General features: G+C 40.9%; 1 protein-coding gene across 1 annotated transcript; it reads right to left on the bottom strand.

Annotated features, from left to right (window-relative positions):
• Positions 1–7,047: 7,047 nt before the first annotated feature.
• Positions 7,048–13,921, bottom strand: cldn10a (claudin 10a). Its single transcript, XM_061715649.1, has 5 exons — positions 13,702–13,921; positions 10,966–11,127; positions 10,797–10,878; positions 10,602–10,706; positions 7,048–7,177 (listed from the first exon to the last, which is right to left on the bottom strand). The coding sequence occupies exons 1-5, from the start codon at positions 13,919–13,921 to the stop codon at positions 7,048–7,050; spliced, it is 699 nt and encodes a 232-aa protein (XP_061571633.1).
• Between the last annotated feature and the right edge of the window lie 3,304 nt (positions 13,922–17,225).

Genomic DNA, 17,225 nt, shown 5'->3' with positions numbered 1-17,225 from the left:
ATTGATATACAGTTATGATTGTTTCTCTAAGACATTTGCTGAAGTCTTTCTTCCTTGGCATTCATTTATGACACATCTGAATGTTACAGACCAAATACTCCCAAATTATCAAAACTTTTGCCTCATTCGAGGGGGCTACCTTTAATTAGCAGTTCCTGGCTGCTATTTACTGTCTAAATTACTATATAAAGAGTAAAATTGCCTTTACTTCTCAGAGGAACTATTCTGCCCAAAAATCTCTGCATTACTGACCTTAACAGGTTCCACGAAATATGTAATAACACTATGGCCATGACCTGAGCGGCTGGAAGCATCATTTTTGAATGAGCCTCAGGCCTTAAGCTGCTGGTTATTAGTATTTTTAACAGGACCTCAGTGTACTGTGGCTCTCATAATAACAGCATAGCGTCTTTGTGCCGTTGTAATTAGAGGTAAACCTGAGGTAATGAGAGTCCAGGGAGTGATGAATGTTCTTTCAGGGCGGATAAAAGGACTCTTCTTTGTCCCTAAGTCCTGGCGGCCTATATCAAAGTTATTGGTGAGATATTGTAAATGAAGGACTGTATGGGACCTCCGAGTGGGTTGGTAACAAACGGGGTAGACTCCCAACCCCATGACCCTGAACAGGTTGTACCTGCTGTAGAAAACCGATGCACAGGTATCGCTGTGTGACTGTAATGAAGGAGAGGAATCTTACCGCAGTGATCTTTCAAGACCTTTCACTTACAGTGGAAAATGTGTATATACGGGGTATTCTATCTATTTCTCCTGAAGATGCTTTAGATCAATGCCGAACCGTCCAATCCGGCCCGCGACTGGATTCCATAATTATGAGGATCAAAGAGAAAATGTCATGTGGTCCACACTATTAAAGTAACTGAAAACAGCAACAACTGTGACTCTTAACTATCAGTAATCCCCACTATTTATAACTCTATACATTACGAGATGAGGACAGACTCGCTGCACTGTTTAGCCTAACATTTATTGTTTCACACAGTTCTTTTTTTTTTAACATAACTGTACCCAGTACTTGAGTTGTAAAAAAAAAATCAGGGGGGATGGTGGATTTTATCATATGGGGACAGATAATTTGTGCTGATTACAAATAATATAATGTATTACAAATAATAGCACTGACCAAAACACATGCAGAAATACTGCAGGAATGACATAGCAGCAGTTAAATTCAGCCTTCTGTAAGCTTTAAATATCCACTGGGCTTACATCAAATACATCAAAACACAACAATAAAAACAGTTTTCTGAACTTATCAATATGCCTATGTCCTTCACGGGATAAGTAAAATTGATCACTGCAAAAACTCTAAATCGTAACAAGAATATTTTTCTTATTTCTAGTTAAAATGTCTCATTTTAGTAAAAAAAAATCTCATTACACTTAAAACAAGACTAATCACTGGAAAAAACAACAATTTTCACCTGTTTCAAGTAGATTTTCACTTGAAATAAGTAGAAGTCTGCCAGTGGAACAAAATTTTTTTGCTTGTAATAAGAAGATAAATCTTGTCCCACTGGCAGATTTTTCTACTTATTTCAAGTGAAAATTTACTTTAAACAGGTAAAAATTGTCAAATAAGTTATTTTTCTGGTGTTATTTTTCTGGTGATGACTCTAAATGTTGAAATACCAATAAAACCACATTCATTGATGAAATGACATAAGGGATGGAAAGGGGGGATGGAAGTTTTACAGGGGGGATGATTTGGACCGTTTTTATTTCAGGGGGGGATGCCACCCCCACTCATCCCCCCTCAACTCCAGTACTGACTGTACCCTCATGCCCTTACTTAACATTTGGTTTTTATTTCAAAATCTCAACAACAACCTTCAAACTAGTAGACTTCTCAGGACAAAAGGAGGTAAAACCAACTGGCATAACTTAAAATCATGGTAAAAATTAAACTTAAAAGCATGGTAAATAACCTGCTACCAGAACAAAACAGGTCACAAATAATGTTCGCACATCAAATAAAAAGTAAAATCCCTAGGCTGAAATGGGCGACTCACACTGCTTAATGACTGAAGTTACATGTCCCATCTGACACCAACTTTTTCACATCAGGCTTGCCCGCTGTCAGACTTATGCACAAACAGTCCTCCAAAGACTGGTCAGACAGTCGGTTCCTCTGGGATGTTTTTATCGAGTTCCTCTTGGAGAACACAGCCTCGCAGGTGTAGGTTGAACCGGACATGGTGAGCACATACATGGCCAGCATCTGGCTACGTATGTTGGAGGAGGGATAGCTACAGGTGAGGCATTTCGGAAGGTTGGCATGATCTTTTTTTTTTTTTTTTTCAATATTTTTATCCCCGATTTTTTCCCCCATTTTTTCATCACCCAGTGCCCTACCTAAGTGACAGTCCTGGGCATTGAAGGTGGAAGGTTGGCATGATAAATGCGTACTTTTCAGTCCAGTCTTCGTTAAAGGATCTGTTTTCCACATCAACATTTCGTTTCATGGCCTTTAAGAGTGCAGCCATTGTACCTGTGTTATAAGGCCTTTTCATATCACTTCTGTGGAGTTTGTTTTTCAAGTGCTCTATAAATAAAGTTGACTTAATTGAGTTGAGGCAAAATATCTCTATCACTCCTGGTGGATGACTGTGGTATAGGTCAGCGGTTCCCAACCTTTTTTCCTTGTTTCCCCCCCTACTTGTGTCTAAGACCAGCCGGGCCCCCCGACCTGTACGTACTGGCACCAAAAGAGTAAAGTGATTCTTTACAAATCTTTAATTGAAAAAATGAACATTAATAATTTTTTTTTGATACGTTTCTCTTTGGTTTACCCTGTATACATATGACTTTGTCTTTCTCACCTTCATTTTGTGTCACCAATGTTTAAAATACGCACAGAAAATAATTGCAAGCACATAAAATAATTTCTGAAAAATGTCTCTTTTAATATGAGAGCAAAATTTTTTAACATTTTTCCTTTAACAACCTGTCGGAGTAGTAGTATGATTAAATGTTGAATAATGATAATATTAATAATAATAAGTTTTTATAAAATAAAAGTAAATAAGTTTTTATCCTGCTAAATAACTTAGAAATATATTTTGGTCATTTTAAAATACTAAGTGGGTTTATACAGACTTGGATTACAGTATTCCATTAGGTGTGTTATTATGATTTTTTATTTATTTAACATGCGCAAATATAATTTTGACAACTGCATATCCTCAAAACAGACAAAGTTCCGCGCCCCCCCCAGAGATCTCAGGCGCGCCCCCAGGGGGGGCCCGGACCCATGGTTGGGAGACACTGATATAGGTGATAGGAGACTCATAAAGGCTAAAAATGACTTCAGTTTTGTAATGAAATGGAAAAAAAATATGAACAACATCAAATAATAATGTTACTCCAAAATTTGATTTTTATTTAATTTTTATTTGAGGGTCCGGCCCCCAAGGTGACTGTCGGGTAAAATTCTGGCCCTCTGACAAGTATAGTTGGTGACCCCTGCTTTAGATCTTTATTTTTGCTATAGCAACAGTATCAGTTCATAGCTTTTTCTCTATGTCCTTAGTAAACAGGGTAATCTTCCGATTATTAAACATCAGAATGTCATCACACAGGCGTTGCATTCAGCTCAAAAGCACAGTCAACTATCGCTATAGTATAACCTCACTGAACTTAAACTAAAATGTCCTCTGGCCCTTTTCAAATGCTGGCATAGCTCACATTCTGCCCTGGAAACCATCCAAACCCCAGGTTTAGCCTCTCTTACTGCCAATGCAGCAGTCATTACCACCGTAAATCTTGTGATACCTGTCATGTAAAACTCTGTGATTTGAGATCTTTTCTTTTTTTGTGATCAAATGTTTTTATTTATATTTTCTTTTTTTAATTATAAATGGTGGCATCCACAATGTCAAACAAACATTATACACATATTTTCACCCCCTTCCAAATCCACCCCTTGGACCTAAGCATTCGATGAAAACAATTAATAATTAATAATAAGGAAAACAGGAAAAAAAGATAATACAAGAATAAAAAACAAACAAACAAACAAAAAAGGACAAAGTAAAACAAAGGCAAAATATAATAATATCAAAAACTGGACAAGGATAGCTGCAACAAGATAGTCTATATACATTTTAAATACATCTTTCAAGTTTGGCTTTAATTTGATCTTCTGCCATAAACCAAAATAAAGATTTTGTTGTTTTGCATTATGGATTCAGGCTGTAGATATTTCCAGATAGATAAAGTCAAATACCAATGGGAGATGTTTAGCGTGTGGTGGTTTCCATCTTACTGCAATTATCTTTTTTGCTGCTGTAAGGCCAGCAAGAAAAATTTGTTTTTCGTGTTTGAAATAAAATCTTCAAACCAAATCAAATTCAAATCAAGAAATTCAGCAACAGAGTGTCTTCAGTCAGAGGCTCCTTCAGATCTGCTGCAGCTCAGACTGCCACAGGAGACCCTTCCTGCCCCCAGCTATACCCCTGTACAGTGACTCTTTGAAAAGACTTAAATCGTAAAATTGAATTTTGAGTAATTGCTTCTCTAAAACCATTGCTTTTATCGTTTCTTCTTGGCATTATGTTCACACACCTGATAATGTTCATTAAGAGCTGATGATTAGGAACGTCTAATTTCACAAATGGCCCTCTTAAATGTTATGAAAGGGGGTATTACGTATTGCCAGCGATTTTTATTATTATTATCTTTTTTTTTTAATGCATTTAAAGAGTGTGTACGGAAGAGTATTAGGGCCATGCGGGAAAAAAAATATTTGAGAGGGGAACATTTTTTTCTATTGTGCACTTCGAGAAAAATGCCAAAATGTCGAGAAAAAAGTCGAAAAATTGAGATTAATGTTGAAATACAATTTCGAGAAAAAAGTCGAAATGTCGAGATTAATGTTGAAATACAATTTCAAGAATAAAGTCGAAATTTTGTGAATAAAGTCAAAATTTCGAGATTAAAGTTGAAATACAGTTTCATGAATAAATTGGAAATGTCTCCTCTGGCCCATCAAATCCAGTTAGGAGATCGACTGACAGCTATGCAGCAGCAGTAACTAACTAACATCCTTGGAGTGGAACGTTAAGGGTACATTTCTGAAGTTATGCAACTGCATATGTGTGATATGTTTCAAATCAACATTTCGACTTTTTTCTTCAACATTAATTTCAACATTTCAACTTTTTTCTCGAAATTGTATTTCAACTTTTTTCTCGAAATTGTATTTCAACATTAATCTCGACATTTCGACTTTTTTCTCGAAGTGCATAATGAAAAAAAATCTTCCCCTCTCAAATATTTTTTCTCCAGCCTGGCCCTAATATTCTTCCATAGAGTGGTTAGCTGATTTTTTATATATTCATTTATTCATTTTTATTCATTTTTTTTTAATGTCAGAAAGATTCAGGTGGCATGACATGATACTGTGTAATGACAGACAGCACCGTACCTTCTGCAAAGACTTGCTGCCTGACACTTGTTTGGGGCTGCGAAGCAGTGGAAGCAGTGGAGGGCTGATCTCTGCCAGCCGGTTCAAGTATCCAGCCTCCGGGCCAAGGAGTTCTGCATAACGCAGCATGAGGTTCTTGCTGATTGTAATTTGTAGGTGGAGATGGACGGCTGATAGGAGGGGGAACCTCCGCTCAGGCTGCCAGATGTGCTCTGACACTTTTTACACAGATTTTGAAACAGCTCGTAATATGTCTAATAACAAGAAATCAGTATAAACATTAATTTAATAAAAACAGAGACAATACAAAAAGGCCTGTACACAGTCATGTTATATTGAAATTATCAGCTCAAACAAGGGGTACGCATGCAATTAATGGAGCATTTCCTATTTCAATGGAAAACGTGCCACGATGACGATTAAAAATGTACACTCAAAGTCCAGTTGGACTTTAAGAGCACAGACATAAAAAGAAATGCCAGCTCGTTGAAGGTGACCGGAGAGTCTGAATGTCATTTTGTGCCAAATCAAATTTCCTGCCTCGAAAGAAAAACAAGGTTATCTTTTATGAGCTACTGACAGAAATGGTACCATGTGCAGCCTTGGCCATCTAGAGGGACACAAGGCCTCTGGAAAGCAACGAAATATGTAAACGGTGAGACTAATTTCATATCCCATTCATCAATGTCTGGCATTTCTTTTTTTATATTTCTTTTTTATCTTATGAGGCCTTTGGCTTTGAACTGATTTGTACGGAAGAGTATTAGGGCCATGCAGGAGAAAAAATATTTGAGAGGGGAAGATTTTTTTTTATTGTGCACTTTTGTGCACGAGAAAAAAGTCAAGATGTCGAGAATAATGTTGAAATACAATTTCGAGAAAAAAGTCGAAATGGCGAGAATAATGTTGAAATACAATTTCGAGAAAAAAGTCGAAATGTCGAGATTAATGTTGGAATACAATTTCGAGAAAAAAGTTGAAATGTCGAGATTAATGTTGAAATATAATTTCGAGAAAAAAGTTGAAATTTCGTGAATAAAGTCGAAATTTCGAGAATAATTGACAGGGGAAGGTGGCTCAGTTGGTAGAGCGTTCGCCCATGAACCTGAAGGTCAGTGGTTCGAACCCTAGTTCCACCTGTGTCCACCAAAGTGTCCTTGGGCAAGACACTGAATCCCCCGGTTGCTCCCGGTTGTCAGGCCAGCGCCATTGTCTATGGCAGCTCCGCCGACGACCGGTGTGTGAATGTGTGCGTGTGTGGGTGAATGTTTGCAGTGTAAAGCGCTTTGGGGCTGTAGGAATACAGCTGGAAAGCGCTATATAAGTGTAAGCCATTTACCATTTACCATTTTTTTCTCAACATTTCGACTTTTTTCTCAAAATTGTACTTCAACATTAATCTCGACATTTCAACTTTTTTCTCGACATTTCGACTTTTTTCTCAATATTTCAACTTTTTTTTCAAAGTACATAATGAAAAAAAAATCTTCCTTCTTTTAAAATATTATTTTTATTTTTCTCCTGCCTGGCTCTAATACTCTTCCGTAGATTTGAGAGTTTCTGATACCAAAATATTTCAGACTCAAAGATATCGCTGGGTTTTACACATAGGCATTCCTGCCGAACTGTCTCATTTGCTCCCGTGGCTCCTTCTGCAGGCTGTTAGTCGTCTTGCTGTGTTTGTTGGGCTTTGTCACAAGCGATGTCACTCCATTATAAGAGTATTCACCACTGCAAAGAGGAGAACCAGCAATCAATTAGATCTGCTGAAAAGTACAAATTCAACAGCATTTATTACAACATAGATAGTGAACCGTTTTGAAAAAAGACCACACAAGCCATCTTCATGCCAACTGGAGTGACAGTTTAAAACAGTAGGGCACTAATACTGGACCGAGTTGGACTCCATGAGTGAAGATGAAGGAAGAGGGGAAAATGGTAAGACTGACATGTGATTTATGGTTCTGTATTGCAACTACGCACTGAGCCTAAGTATAAAACCTACAGTGTTGTTGGTGTCACAGCCCAACTGGGAGGATGTTCTGCAATTTTTTTTATCTGTTTAGGTTCTTAGGATTCATCAACTTTTACTATCGGCTTATTTAGAACTTCAGTAAAGTTGCTGCCGTCTATCCAACACCATCTGTCCCATTGTCACAGGGTTTGGCTTAAAACTAGAACCACCCACCTCCAGACTACGGCTTGGTTTAAACGACAATACTGCATCGTATTCCTACCCCGGTTTACCAACCAGCCCAGAAGGATTGTCCTCTTTTGCGACCTCTAATATCTGCTCACAGTGCACAGAGAACACCCCTGATAATTATATGCATGCTTTATGGTTCTGTGCACCTGTGCAGAAGTTCTGGATGGAGATATGTGAAGATTTATCCACATGGCTCAATTAAGGAATTCCAGTGTGCCCCGCACTATGCATACTAGGTCACCTGGGTGACATCCACATGGAACCTAACTTGGCTCACTTGGTTCTCACTGCCTTGTGTATCGCAAAGAAAACCATTCTAATGAACTGGAAACAAAAGTCCAATCTAGGTATTAATCAATTTAGGAATCTTTTGTCAGATCATATCAATAATGAGATAATGTCTGCTTCCACTAAACATCATTCGGCAGAACTACATTCTCTCTGGTCCCCATTTATAGGCTTCATTACCTAGTGGGGGCGGGGGGGGGGGGGTGGCGATCCTGTAGATCTTGGAATTGGGAGCTGACTTGGGGCGCTGGGATACAGGCTTCTAGTGGCCCTTGGGGGCGGGGAGTGGGGGGTGTGGGGGTCGTCGCGTTGGGGCTCTGTCCCTGGCCTGGAGGGGACCATGGTGGTCTATGGGGGGTGTTACCTCGTGGCGGTGGTTTGGGTGGTTGGGAATGGCCTGGGTGGCGGCCACTTGCTTTGAGCAGTTCTCCGGACCATTCCGGTGTGGGCCTGGAGCTTCCACATCGGGGGGCTGGGCTCTACCTGGGTGGGGGGTGGCTGCCATCGCTTCCTTGGGCGGTCGTCGTTGGGGCGGGGGGGGCCCGGCGTCTGTGGGGACTCTAGGGCTTCTGGGGTGTCCGCTGCGGGGGGGCGGGGGGGTACTCGGATAGGCGCGGCAGCTGGGGGGACTCATTCTCAGGTTTCTATGTTCTTTGTCGTGGGTGTGAATGGAGGACTATTTGTACCATCTCCCGCTCCACACTGGGGGCTCTGACAACGGCGGGGGCCCACTCCTGGGGGTGCGGCGTGGCGCTGGCTTGGTGGACCAGGGCCCCCCCGCCTCGGAGTGGCCTGTGGGGATCGTGGGTGCCTACCTGGGCCAGTTCCACACACTCAGGTCCGAGGGGTTGGGGCGTCCTGGGCGTGGGGTACGCTGTCTTACATACCCCGGGTTTGCCTGCCCCTCAGTTTTTAATAACATCATAGACATCTCTACACTCAACAGACATACACCTGACGAGGACGCTTGCAGATAGGAGTCTTTGGGGGGGGGGTGACACTGCTAAATGTTGTCTGACCAGTGCCCTGACCTCCCCCTCCCTGTTTTTACCGCATTAGTCACACCCACACACACTCATCACCAGGGTCTTCCTCCACCCATGTTTCCCTCAATCGGCCTGGGGCGGGGGGACCATTGGAGGGTCTGATGGCCAGACCCAGGTATGGGCTCTCCGTGCTACCTGGGGGAGTGGGGCCTGGGTGAGTGGGGGCTGTTGGGCCGCCGGGCCTCCAGGGGGAGATGGAGTGGTGACAAAATGATTGTCCATGTCTTTGTTAGTGAGTGCATGTTGGTGTCTGTGTGGGTTGCTGTCCTGCGGTGGACTGGTGACCTGTCCAGGGTGGACCCCTGCTCTCACCTGTAATTAGCTTAGATAGGCTCCAGCAGTCCCCAGTGACCCTGCAAGGGATAGGGCGGGTGGATGGATGGATGGATGGATGGATGGATGGATGGATGGATGGATGGATGGATGGATGGATGGATGGATGGATGGATGGATGGGTGCACATTGTCTAACCTGGGTTTGGGGCTCTTTGCTGTTGGGCTTGTCTGGGTGGCTCCTTGTTAGAGGATTCTCACGCTCCGTGCCCATCTCTGCTTCCCCCCGCTGCCCTGGCAGCTGGGCACGCCTTTGGCTTTGGGGTTCCCGCTTTCGCCGGACCAGTGCCGTTCCGGCAGCATGGACGGTTGAGGTGGCCCCGTCTCTCAAGGCAGGCTGGCCTCTTGCCGGGTGGTTGTTATGGGCCTGGAGAGTGTGGACTTCATGGCCACGTGATCGGTGTATGCTGGGTAGCTGGTCCTTGGCTGGGTCCTGGTCTATCACCGTAGGGTTCCTGGCTGCTTCCTCCTGTGGTCAGGGGGGCCCCGCCTGGGGCTTCCATCTGTCACCTGCTGGGAGGCGGCGGGGCTTGCTGGCGGGGGGTTTCCTCTCGCCTTCTTCTGGTCCTCCGTGGGCGGCTGGTGGCCTGGGTTCGGGTCTCTTCCTTGTCGGCTTCTGGTCTCTCGGGTGGCGGGGTTGTGCCCTCCCTCCTCCACTATAGTTGCAGTTCAGGTAAAACCTTGTTTTCACTTTGCACACACACAGTTACACAGACATACATACCCGCTCACTCACCTACATACTGTACTCACCCCACAATTTTGGGGACAGATAGTCGCAGTAGCCTAGTCCTGATTTAGTTTTAGATACCTGGACTGGTTGCTGTTTGTGTCTCTGCCTGTTCCTGTTTCTGTTTGTTTGTTTTCTCTTTTGCAGATTCCAAACGGGCCTGTGTGCCCGTTGTGTGTTTTCCTGTGTTTCTCTCATTTCAGACTTGCAGCCCCCCCGGCTAACTCTTTGCCAAGCTGATTGTACCCTTCCTTATATCTGCCTTCAGTCAAGGTGACTGTAACAAAGAGAACCATTCAGCAGGAATATCTTATCCAAATAACTAGCCTGCAATATACTGTGTTGGTTCAGCAATTTATGATACAAGATGTTGAGAGATTAAGGAGGGTTTTGTTCTGTGTCGCACTACCGTTTAATGTAACTATTCAACATTGTATGATACAGTTAGCAATCTAGCCCAGTTCCTCCAAATGAGTTACCCGCTAAACCCTTGCTAATAATTACCCAGAAACACTTTAATATTCAGGACGATCACAAAAGCAATTAAACATGCCTTAGACTGAAACCTTCAGACAGTGAGAGACAGAAGACAAGTCCTCCCAAGATGCACAACACAGATCCAGCCCAGCCAATGAAGAGAGCTGCTCCTAGCTCAAACCTGCAAAGTGAAAAGATTACAGGATTTCATTTCATCTGATGGACTTATTTTCAGTTTCAAATATCTAGTCTTTTGATTTTGAACATGTACTTCTGTGCTACAAAGAGGGGGTCAAAGAAGTCAGTCGTGACCCTGTGTGCATATATGGAACACGCCGTCATGCAGCAGATGCCTGTAGAGAGAAATGAGAGGGTTTATACACCAAATCTACACTAATTGTGAATTAAGTGACTTAAAAATTAGGATGAATGAGATTTACCCGAGAGAATGAAGTGGAAGCCTGACAGGACAGTCAGTCGAGCTTTGGTAGTCTCAGAGCCCCCGATCTTTGTGCACTTCATTCCTATCAAGGCCAGAATGGCACCAAAGAATCCCAGACACACAGCAGCGATCATCAGACCCCGACACACCTGAATATAGGCTTCAAGATTTAAACAGAGACAAGCATTGCTTTAAACTGACTTGTTAGAACCACTGCTAAAACAAACATGAAGCTAATGTTGCTCTGTACCCGTTGAATATGCAGTCAGAAAACGAGCTGTTATTATATTCACCATGCTGACTAACTTAAAGTAGTCATCATTGTTGTCTTTAGACCTTATTTCTTAATACTTCCAAATAAAATTATGCAGCAATGGAGGCACAAGATTGTTAGCTAAACCCTCCTATCCACTCAGCATAATTCTCTAAATTGGGATGTCAGTCCGCCAACATTTCTGTGCTCGTTTTCACCATTATTCGCAGTATAAATCCAGTTTCACTTTTCTTCTGAAATTTAAATAGACAGCCTATGCAGTTTGGTTTCAGGTACGACCCACTTCAGTGCGAGAAGGGTTTGCTTGTTAGTTGTCAAATCCCAAATAAGGACCTGGCAGTTTGAGGTGAAATAAATGGTCAAATAAGCTACCAGTTGAGTAGTTTGAGGCTAAATGTACTGAAAAAATACATAAACTCCCTAATTGTGTTGTCAGATACTAACTTAGAAACTAGTTTGAGTCTAAATGCAAAATGCTAAGCTACGAGCTAGCTAGTTTGAGGCTAAATAAGTTGTCAAATACTAAGAGGTACATTTATCAACAAGAACTAAGCTAAAAGCTGGTCAGTTTGAGGCTTTATGTGTCGTAATTAGTCTCTTAGATAACGACTTCAGGGGAAGGCTTGATTGTGTGTTTATTATATGATGAAGACGTCACTGTCGAATGTTTAAACATGCCCTACATTGATTCCATGTGATCTTTGATCTTTCTCCAAAATCATTGACAACATAGTTCTACACCTTTGAACATGCTTTAATTAAGTGCTGTCTCGACACGTTTCCATGTAAACCTCTTCATTTTCTTTGTTGTGGTCTAAAAGAGCTCCTGCGCCAAAGGAGCTGAAAAAATCCAATATTAGAGGAATGGTGTCCAAATTACTCAGATCCTTACAATCTGGGATTTTAAAAACTGCTGCTGTCTTACAGGGTTACAACATCCTGCAAGAAATCCGAGGTGCTGCTGTCCAAACATGTAATTATGAAATCTATGCGGATGACACTACAATGTATGTCTCTGCAGAAAATGTAGTGTGTCTTAATAAGTTGTTGCAAGATGAGTTGATGATGGTCTCCAACTGGGTTACTGAACACAGGTTAAAATTTAATGTTGTTAAAACAAAGAGTATTATTGTGGGTTCTAGATACATGCTAAGATCTAATCATGAATTAAGTCTTGCTTTGCATGATGTCGTTATTGAACAGGTCAGAAAGGCCAAGTTGTTGGGTGTGATCATTGAGGAAGTGTTTCATCAATGATCACACCCAACAACTTGGCCTTTCTTATAAACTTTACATACAAATGGTTCGTATATAATTTACTTAGACATTCTAAATGATCTTATGAACCATTAACAGACATATAATACTTATTTATAAATGGTGAACCTATCATTTACAAAGTATGAGAATCCAGCTATACAGATGATAAATTCATGATCCATTAAGCATTTTACTAATGCTTAATAGTGTATAGTTGTAAGGTTTATAACTGTTTATTAATGCTTAGTAATGTATGAATAATGCTTTACTAATGATGAATTCATGATCAATTAAGCATTTACTGATGCTTAACTAATGCTTAACTAATGCTTAATAGTGTGTAGTTATTATAAAGTGTTACCTAAATTTGTCATCACATCTAAAACCCAGCAATACTCAACATGGTTATGCAACCAGATCTGCTTCTGGTGTTCACTTTCCTCTTCTTCTACCAAGAACCAATGCACTAAAGAGGGCTACAATGTATAGAGCAGTAACAAATTGGAATAAACTTCCACCACATTTAACCATGATAAACAATAAAGCTAGATTCAAAAATGAATTAAGAAAAGCAGTACTTAGTATGGAAGTCAGTTTTAGTTAGTTGGTTTATTCTGAAATTCTTGGTTTATTCTTAGAGTGTGTAAAATGATGTATTTTTTGTTGTTTGGTTCTGGCTGGTTTCAACAATTTAAGGGTTGAATTCCATCACATCTCAGATCAGTTTTGTTTAGATTTAGTTATGTTTTAATTGTAAGGATTGTATTTTATTGTCTTATGTGTGCAATGTTGGACCCCAGGAAGAATATTCTTCACTGCAGTGAGGACTAATGGGGAACCGTAATAAATAAATAATTCTGGAGTGACAGAGACCTCTGTGTAACTGTATGACTTTCTCAGATTGCCTTGACACGACACATTAGGGTGTTGTATTGGTCCAGCTCAGGCTCCTTTACTGAAACATGCCTCTGGTGGCCTTTAACTTTAAAAGTGGTGGTTATTTGTGGCTTTAGGCCGGAGTTAGAGAAGGAAATATCAAGTTCTTGTTTTACAATGGTGCTCATTCATCTAAAAACATACAGGTGCATTAGGCAGATTGACACTCACATACACCATTCCTCACACTCACAGTACAGATAACTTGTATTTCTGTCTCTTCGCTCGAATCCAGTAACATTAAAACCACAGCCATAAACTCACCAGCCAAAGCCAGCATCGATGGAAAGTCCTTACAGTTGGACACGCCAGTGGAATCAGTCACACACGTTTTCCACAAATTAGACCAGAAGGTTGCTGTGGTGATGACCGTCCCATCGACAGATGACACTTTCCAGTAGTCTGTTGGCAGCGTGGACGACACCAGGATCCAACCAGAGACGGCCAGAAGAAAGGCAACGATCTCAGTTGCAATGTTGCCCATTTTATTTTTGCTCCGGGTTGGAGGTCTGCACTGGGATGGGAGAAAAACATCTCCCTCCAGAATAAAAGAGGGGAGGTGGGAGGGTCGCTGCAGGTACGTCAGCATTGGCAGTTCTGCAGAATTTGCTTCTGCTTCACCTGCTCAGGCTGTGTTTGAGCACCTGTGCCTGAAAGCCAATACCTTCAGATGCTTACTGTTGTCTGATGTTAAGAGGAGAATATTAGGAGGGGAATATATAAGAGGAGAATATAAGGAGGAGCGATAAGTTAAAATGTGGTCAGAATGAATGAGTGAAGGGTTGAATGAGCATCATAACAGATCAAGACTGTATAGAGTTTGCTTTAGGACTTGTCAGTGGTCTAATCTTCTCTTACAGCGTTATAGCTCCACCAAGTGGTAAAAATGACACCTTTTTGTATAATTTCTCTGCCCCACAATTGAGTGCAACTGTTTATAACACAGTCCGGCGATCAATGGCAGAAGTGAAACAATCTACTTTTATGAATGTAACATTGATATATTAGGGTATATACGCATGGATTGATACAGATGAGCAAGATTAGTGTATTCTCTTTGTTTCATACAATTTTTGAGTCAATAAAAGACAGAGAGAGAAGTGACCATGCAGAAAGAATTGGTACCTACAGTAGGAACCAATCAGCATCAGAAGATATTCAGGTGAGAGAGGTTTTAAAGCGATCAGCCAACATAGATGTGTTTTCTACGGAGCCCCTAAAGGGACACGGATTTTTTTTAATTTTTATTATGAGTTTTTTTTTTTATAATGAGTTTTAAGCGTGCGCGTGAAACCTTTACGCGCGCGCGTAAAACCTTTAAGTGAGCACGTAAAGTTGTTTACTTGCAAGCAAAGTGGTAATGTCCTTATAATGGAGTCCCAGGTTAAAATATATCTCAGCTAAATCCTGTAATGTCATTTCTTGACATGTGAGCAGCACATGAGAGATCGCTACAAAAGTCTCAGGCCACCTGAAACATGCATTCACAGGGTTTTAACTGCTACAAAAGCTTTGCAAAGGTGTGTTTCCAAGCTCTCGTTCAATTCAATTCAATTCTATTCCGTTTTATTTATATAGCGTCTATTCCAACAGAAGTTGTCTCTAGGCACTTTCCAGGGACCCAGAACATGACCCCCGAGCAATTATTACATAAACACTGGCAGGTTCTGGCACCTGCCAATGGCTCCTCTCATCCTGCAGGTACCTTTTCCCGTTTTGTTATTTTAAAACCGTAAAACAGATAAACATATAAAATCAATTATATAGACGATATAGATATATTTCATTTAATTTCACTTCATTTCATTTATTCCATTCATGGTATATATTCTTAATAATGTTGTACAAAATTCCATGAAGTACACATTATCACCATGAAAGAAAAGGAGCAGGAAGAAGAAAACTTATGATACCTGCCCCTCTCTGTTAATACAATTACACTGACTTACTGAACACCAATCTATCTATACATATATTTATAGCAAGAAAACAAACAAAAATACCACTCTTCTATCTATTTTTTTCTCTTTCTCCTTCTCATTTTTTGTAGGCACTTATCTTTTCTTTTTTTTAAATTTTCTTAAGCTGATACAAACTTGTGCAACTTTTCAGTTCCTTGCTTTGTCCATGCCATAATTTTACACCTGTAACAGAAATACACATTTGTTTTATGTTTAGCCTTGCAAAAGTATGTTTGAAATCAAGTTTAAGTCTGTTGTCCTCATCCTCCAATCTGAACAAATTTTGTAACTGTTCTGGTAACGATCTATTTTTTGCTTTAAACATTATTTTTAAAGTTTGAAGTTCAACTATATCTGCCATTTTCAACAAACCTGCCGAAATAAATAATCTGTTTGATGGTTCTCTGATGCCTACCCTGTGAAGACTCTCACTGCTCTTTTCTGTAGCACAAACAGAGGAGAGATGTTACTTTCATAGGTATTACCCCACACCTCCACACAATAATTTAGATATGGCAAGATAAATGTACAATACAGAGTTCTTAGTGTGTTAGTATTCAAAATAAACTTAACCTTATTCAAAATATATATACTCTTCGCCACCTTGGCTTTTACATATGCTATATGGTTTTTCCATGTCAGCTTGTCGTCTACAATAATACCCAAAAACCTAAACACAGACACTCTCTCAATGCTCTCTCCTGCAAATGAAAGTGCAATTTCATCCTTTTTTCGATTTGTAAAACCATATGGTGCCATATATCAGCACCATGGGTGCCCGAGCCTTCAGTTGCTCAGCACCCAGACTCTGGAACTCCCTCCCCCCGCACATAAAACAGACAGACTCCATCACAACATTAAAAACCCAACTCAAAACTCACCTGTTCAAACTCGCTCACTCACTCTAACTGGACACTGTGCACTAAACTACACCAGTTTGTTCTATTTATTGGTTTCTATTTATTGGTCTATGCACTTTGTTTATGCTGTCTGTTGCTGCTTTTTTGTACTGTATTTCTGCTTTTGTATTAACTGTATTTTATATAATGTGTGTTTGTATCACTTGTACTTACAAGTGACCTTTGGTGACTTGAAAGGTATCTGCTCATTCTGTTAATTTATAGTATGTATTGTTTGTCAGTTCCTATGTCACGTGCAGAAGTTGTATTTCAGCAACACATTTGAACTTTGAGCAGTAATTTAGAGAAGTGTGTGTGTGTGTGTGTGTGTGTGTGTGTGTGTGGGGCGGGGGGGTGATGAGAGAAAGTACAGAGAGCAGTCTGCAGTTTACAAGCTAGAATAAAACATGTTGATGTACAACAAAACATAATTAATCCAAGGTGACACAGCAATCCAGGCGCTTGTGAGGTAACACCCCTGAGACTGTAAGGACAACAGTTAACGAGCGGGCGGTTGGATATTGACCCGTTTCATAGCAGAAGAGCTACAAAGACCATGTTTAAAGTTAATGCAAAATTACCAGGAACATTCCACCCCCCCTGTTTACGACTGATCCTTGGACAGTGCCCGGGGCCATAAAGCAGTAATTGGTACGGATGTCTAAGCCCAGGTGTTTTACTGTCAGGAGGTAGCAGGGGGAAGATGCTGAGAGCAACGTTAGACAATCCCTTGGCAGCTGAAGCCTCGGCGGTGCGTTTCCATGGCTGCTGTTGCTGGGATGTCTCAGAAGATTCCCTTTCGTAATCTTCTAATCCAGCTAATGAAGGGGAAGCAGCTGGAAAAGGTTATCTGTTACAGGCTGCAAATGAAATGATAATCTGACATGATCATCTTCACCCTGCTATTAGCTTTAGAAGGCAATATCAC

Source organism: Cololabis saira, chromosome 24, assembly GCF_033807715.1.
Source record: "Cololabis saira isolate AMF1-May2022 chromosome 24, fColSai1.1, whole genome shotgun sequence".
Classification (NCBI taxonomy): Eukaryota; Metazoa; Chordata; class Actinopteri; order Beloniformes; family Belonidae; genus Cololabis; species Cololabis saira.
Note: the sequence above shows the minus strand (reverse complement) of the source record. Positions and strands in the feature narration are given on the sequence as shown.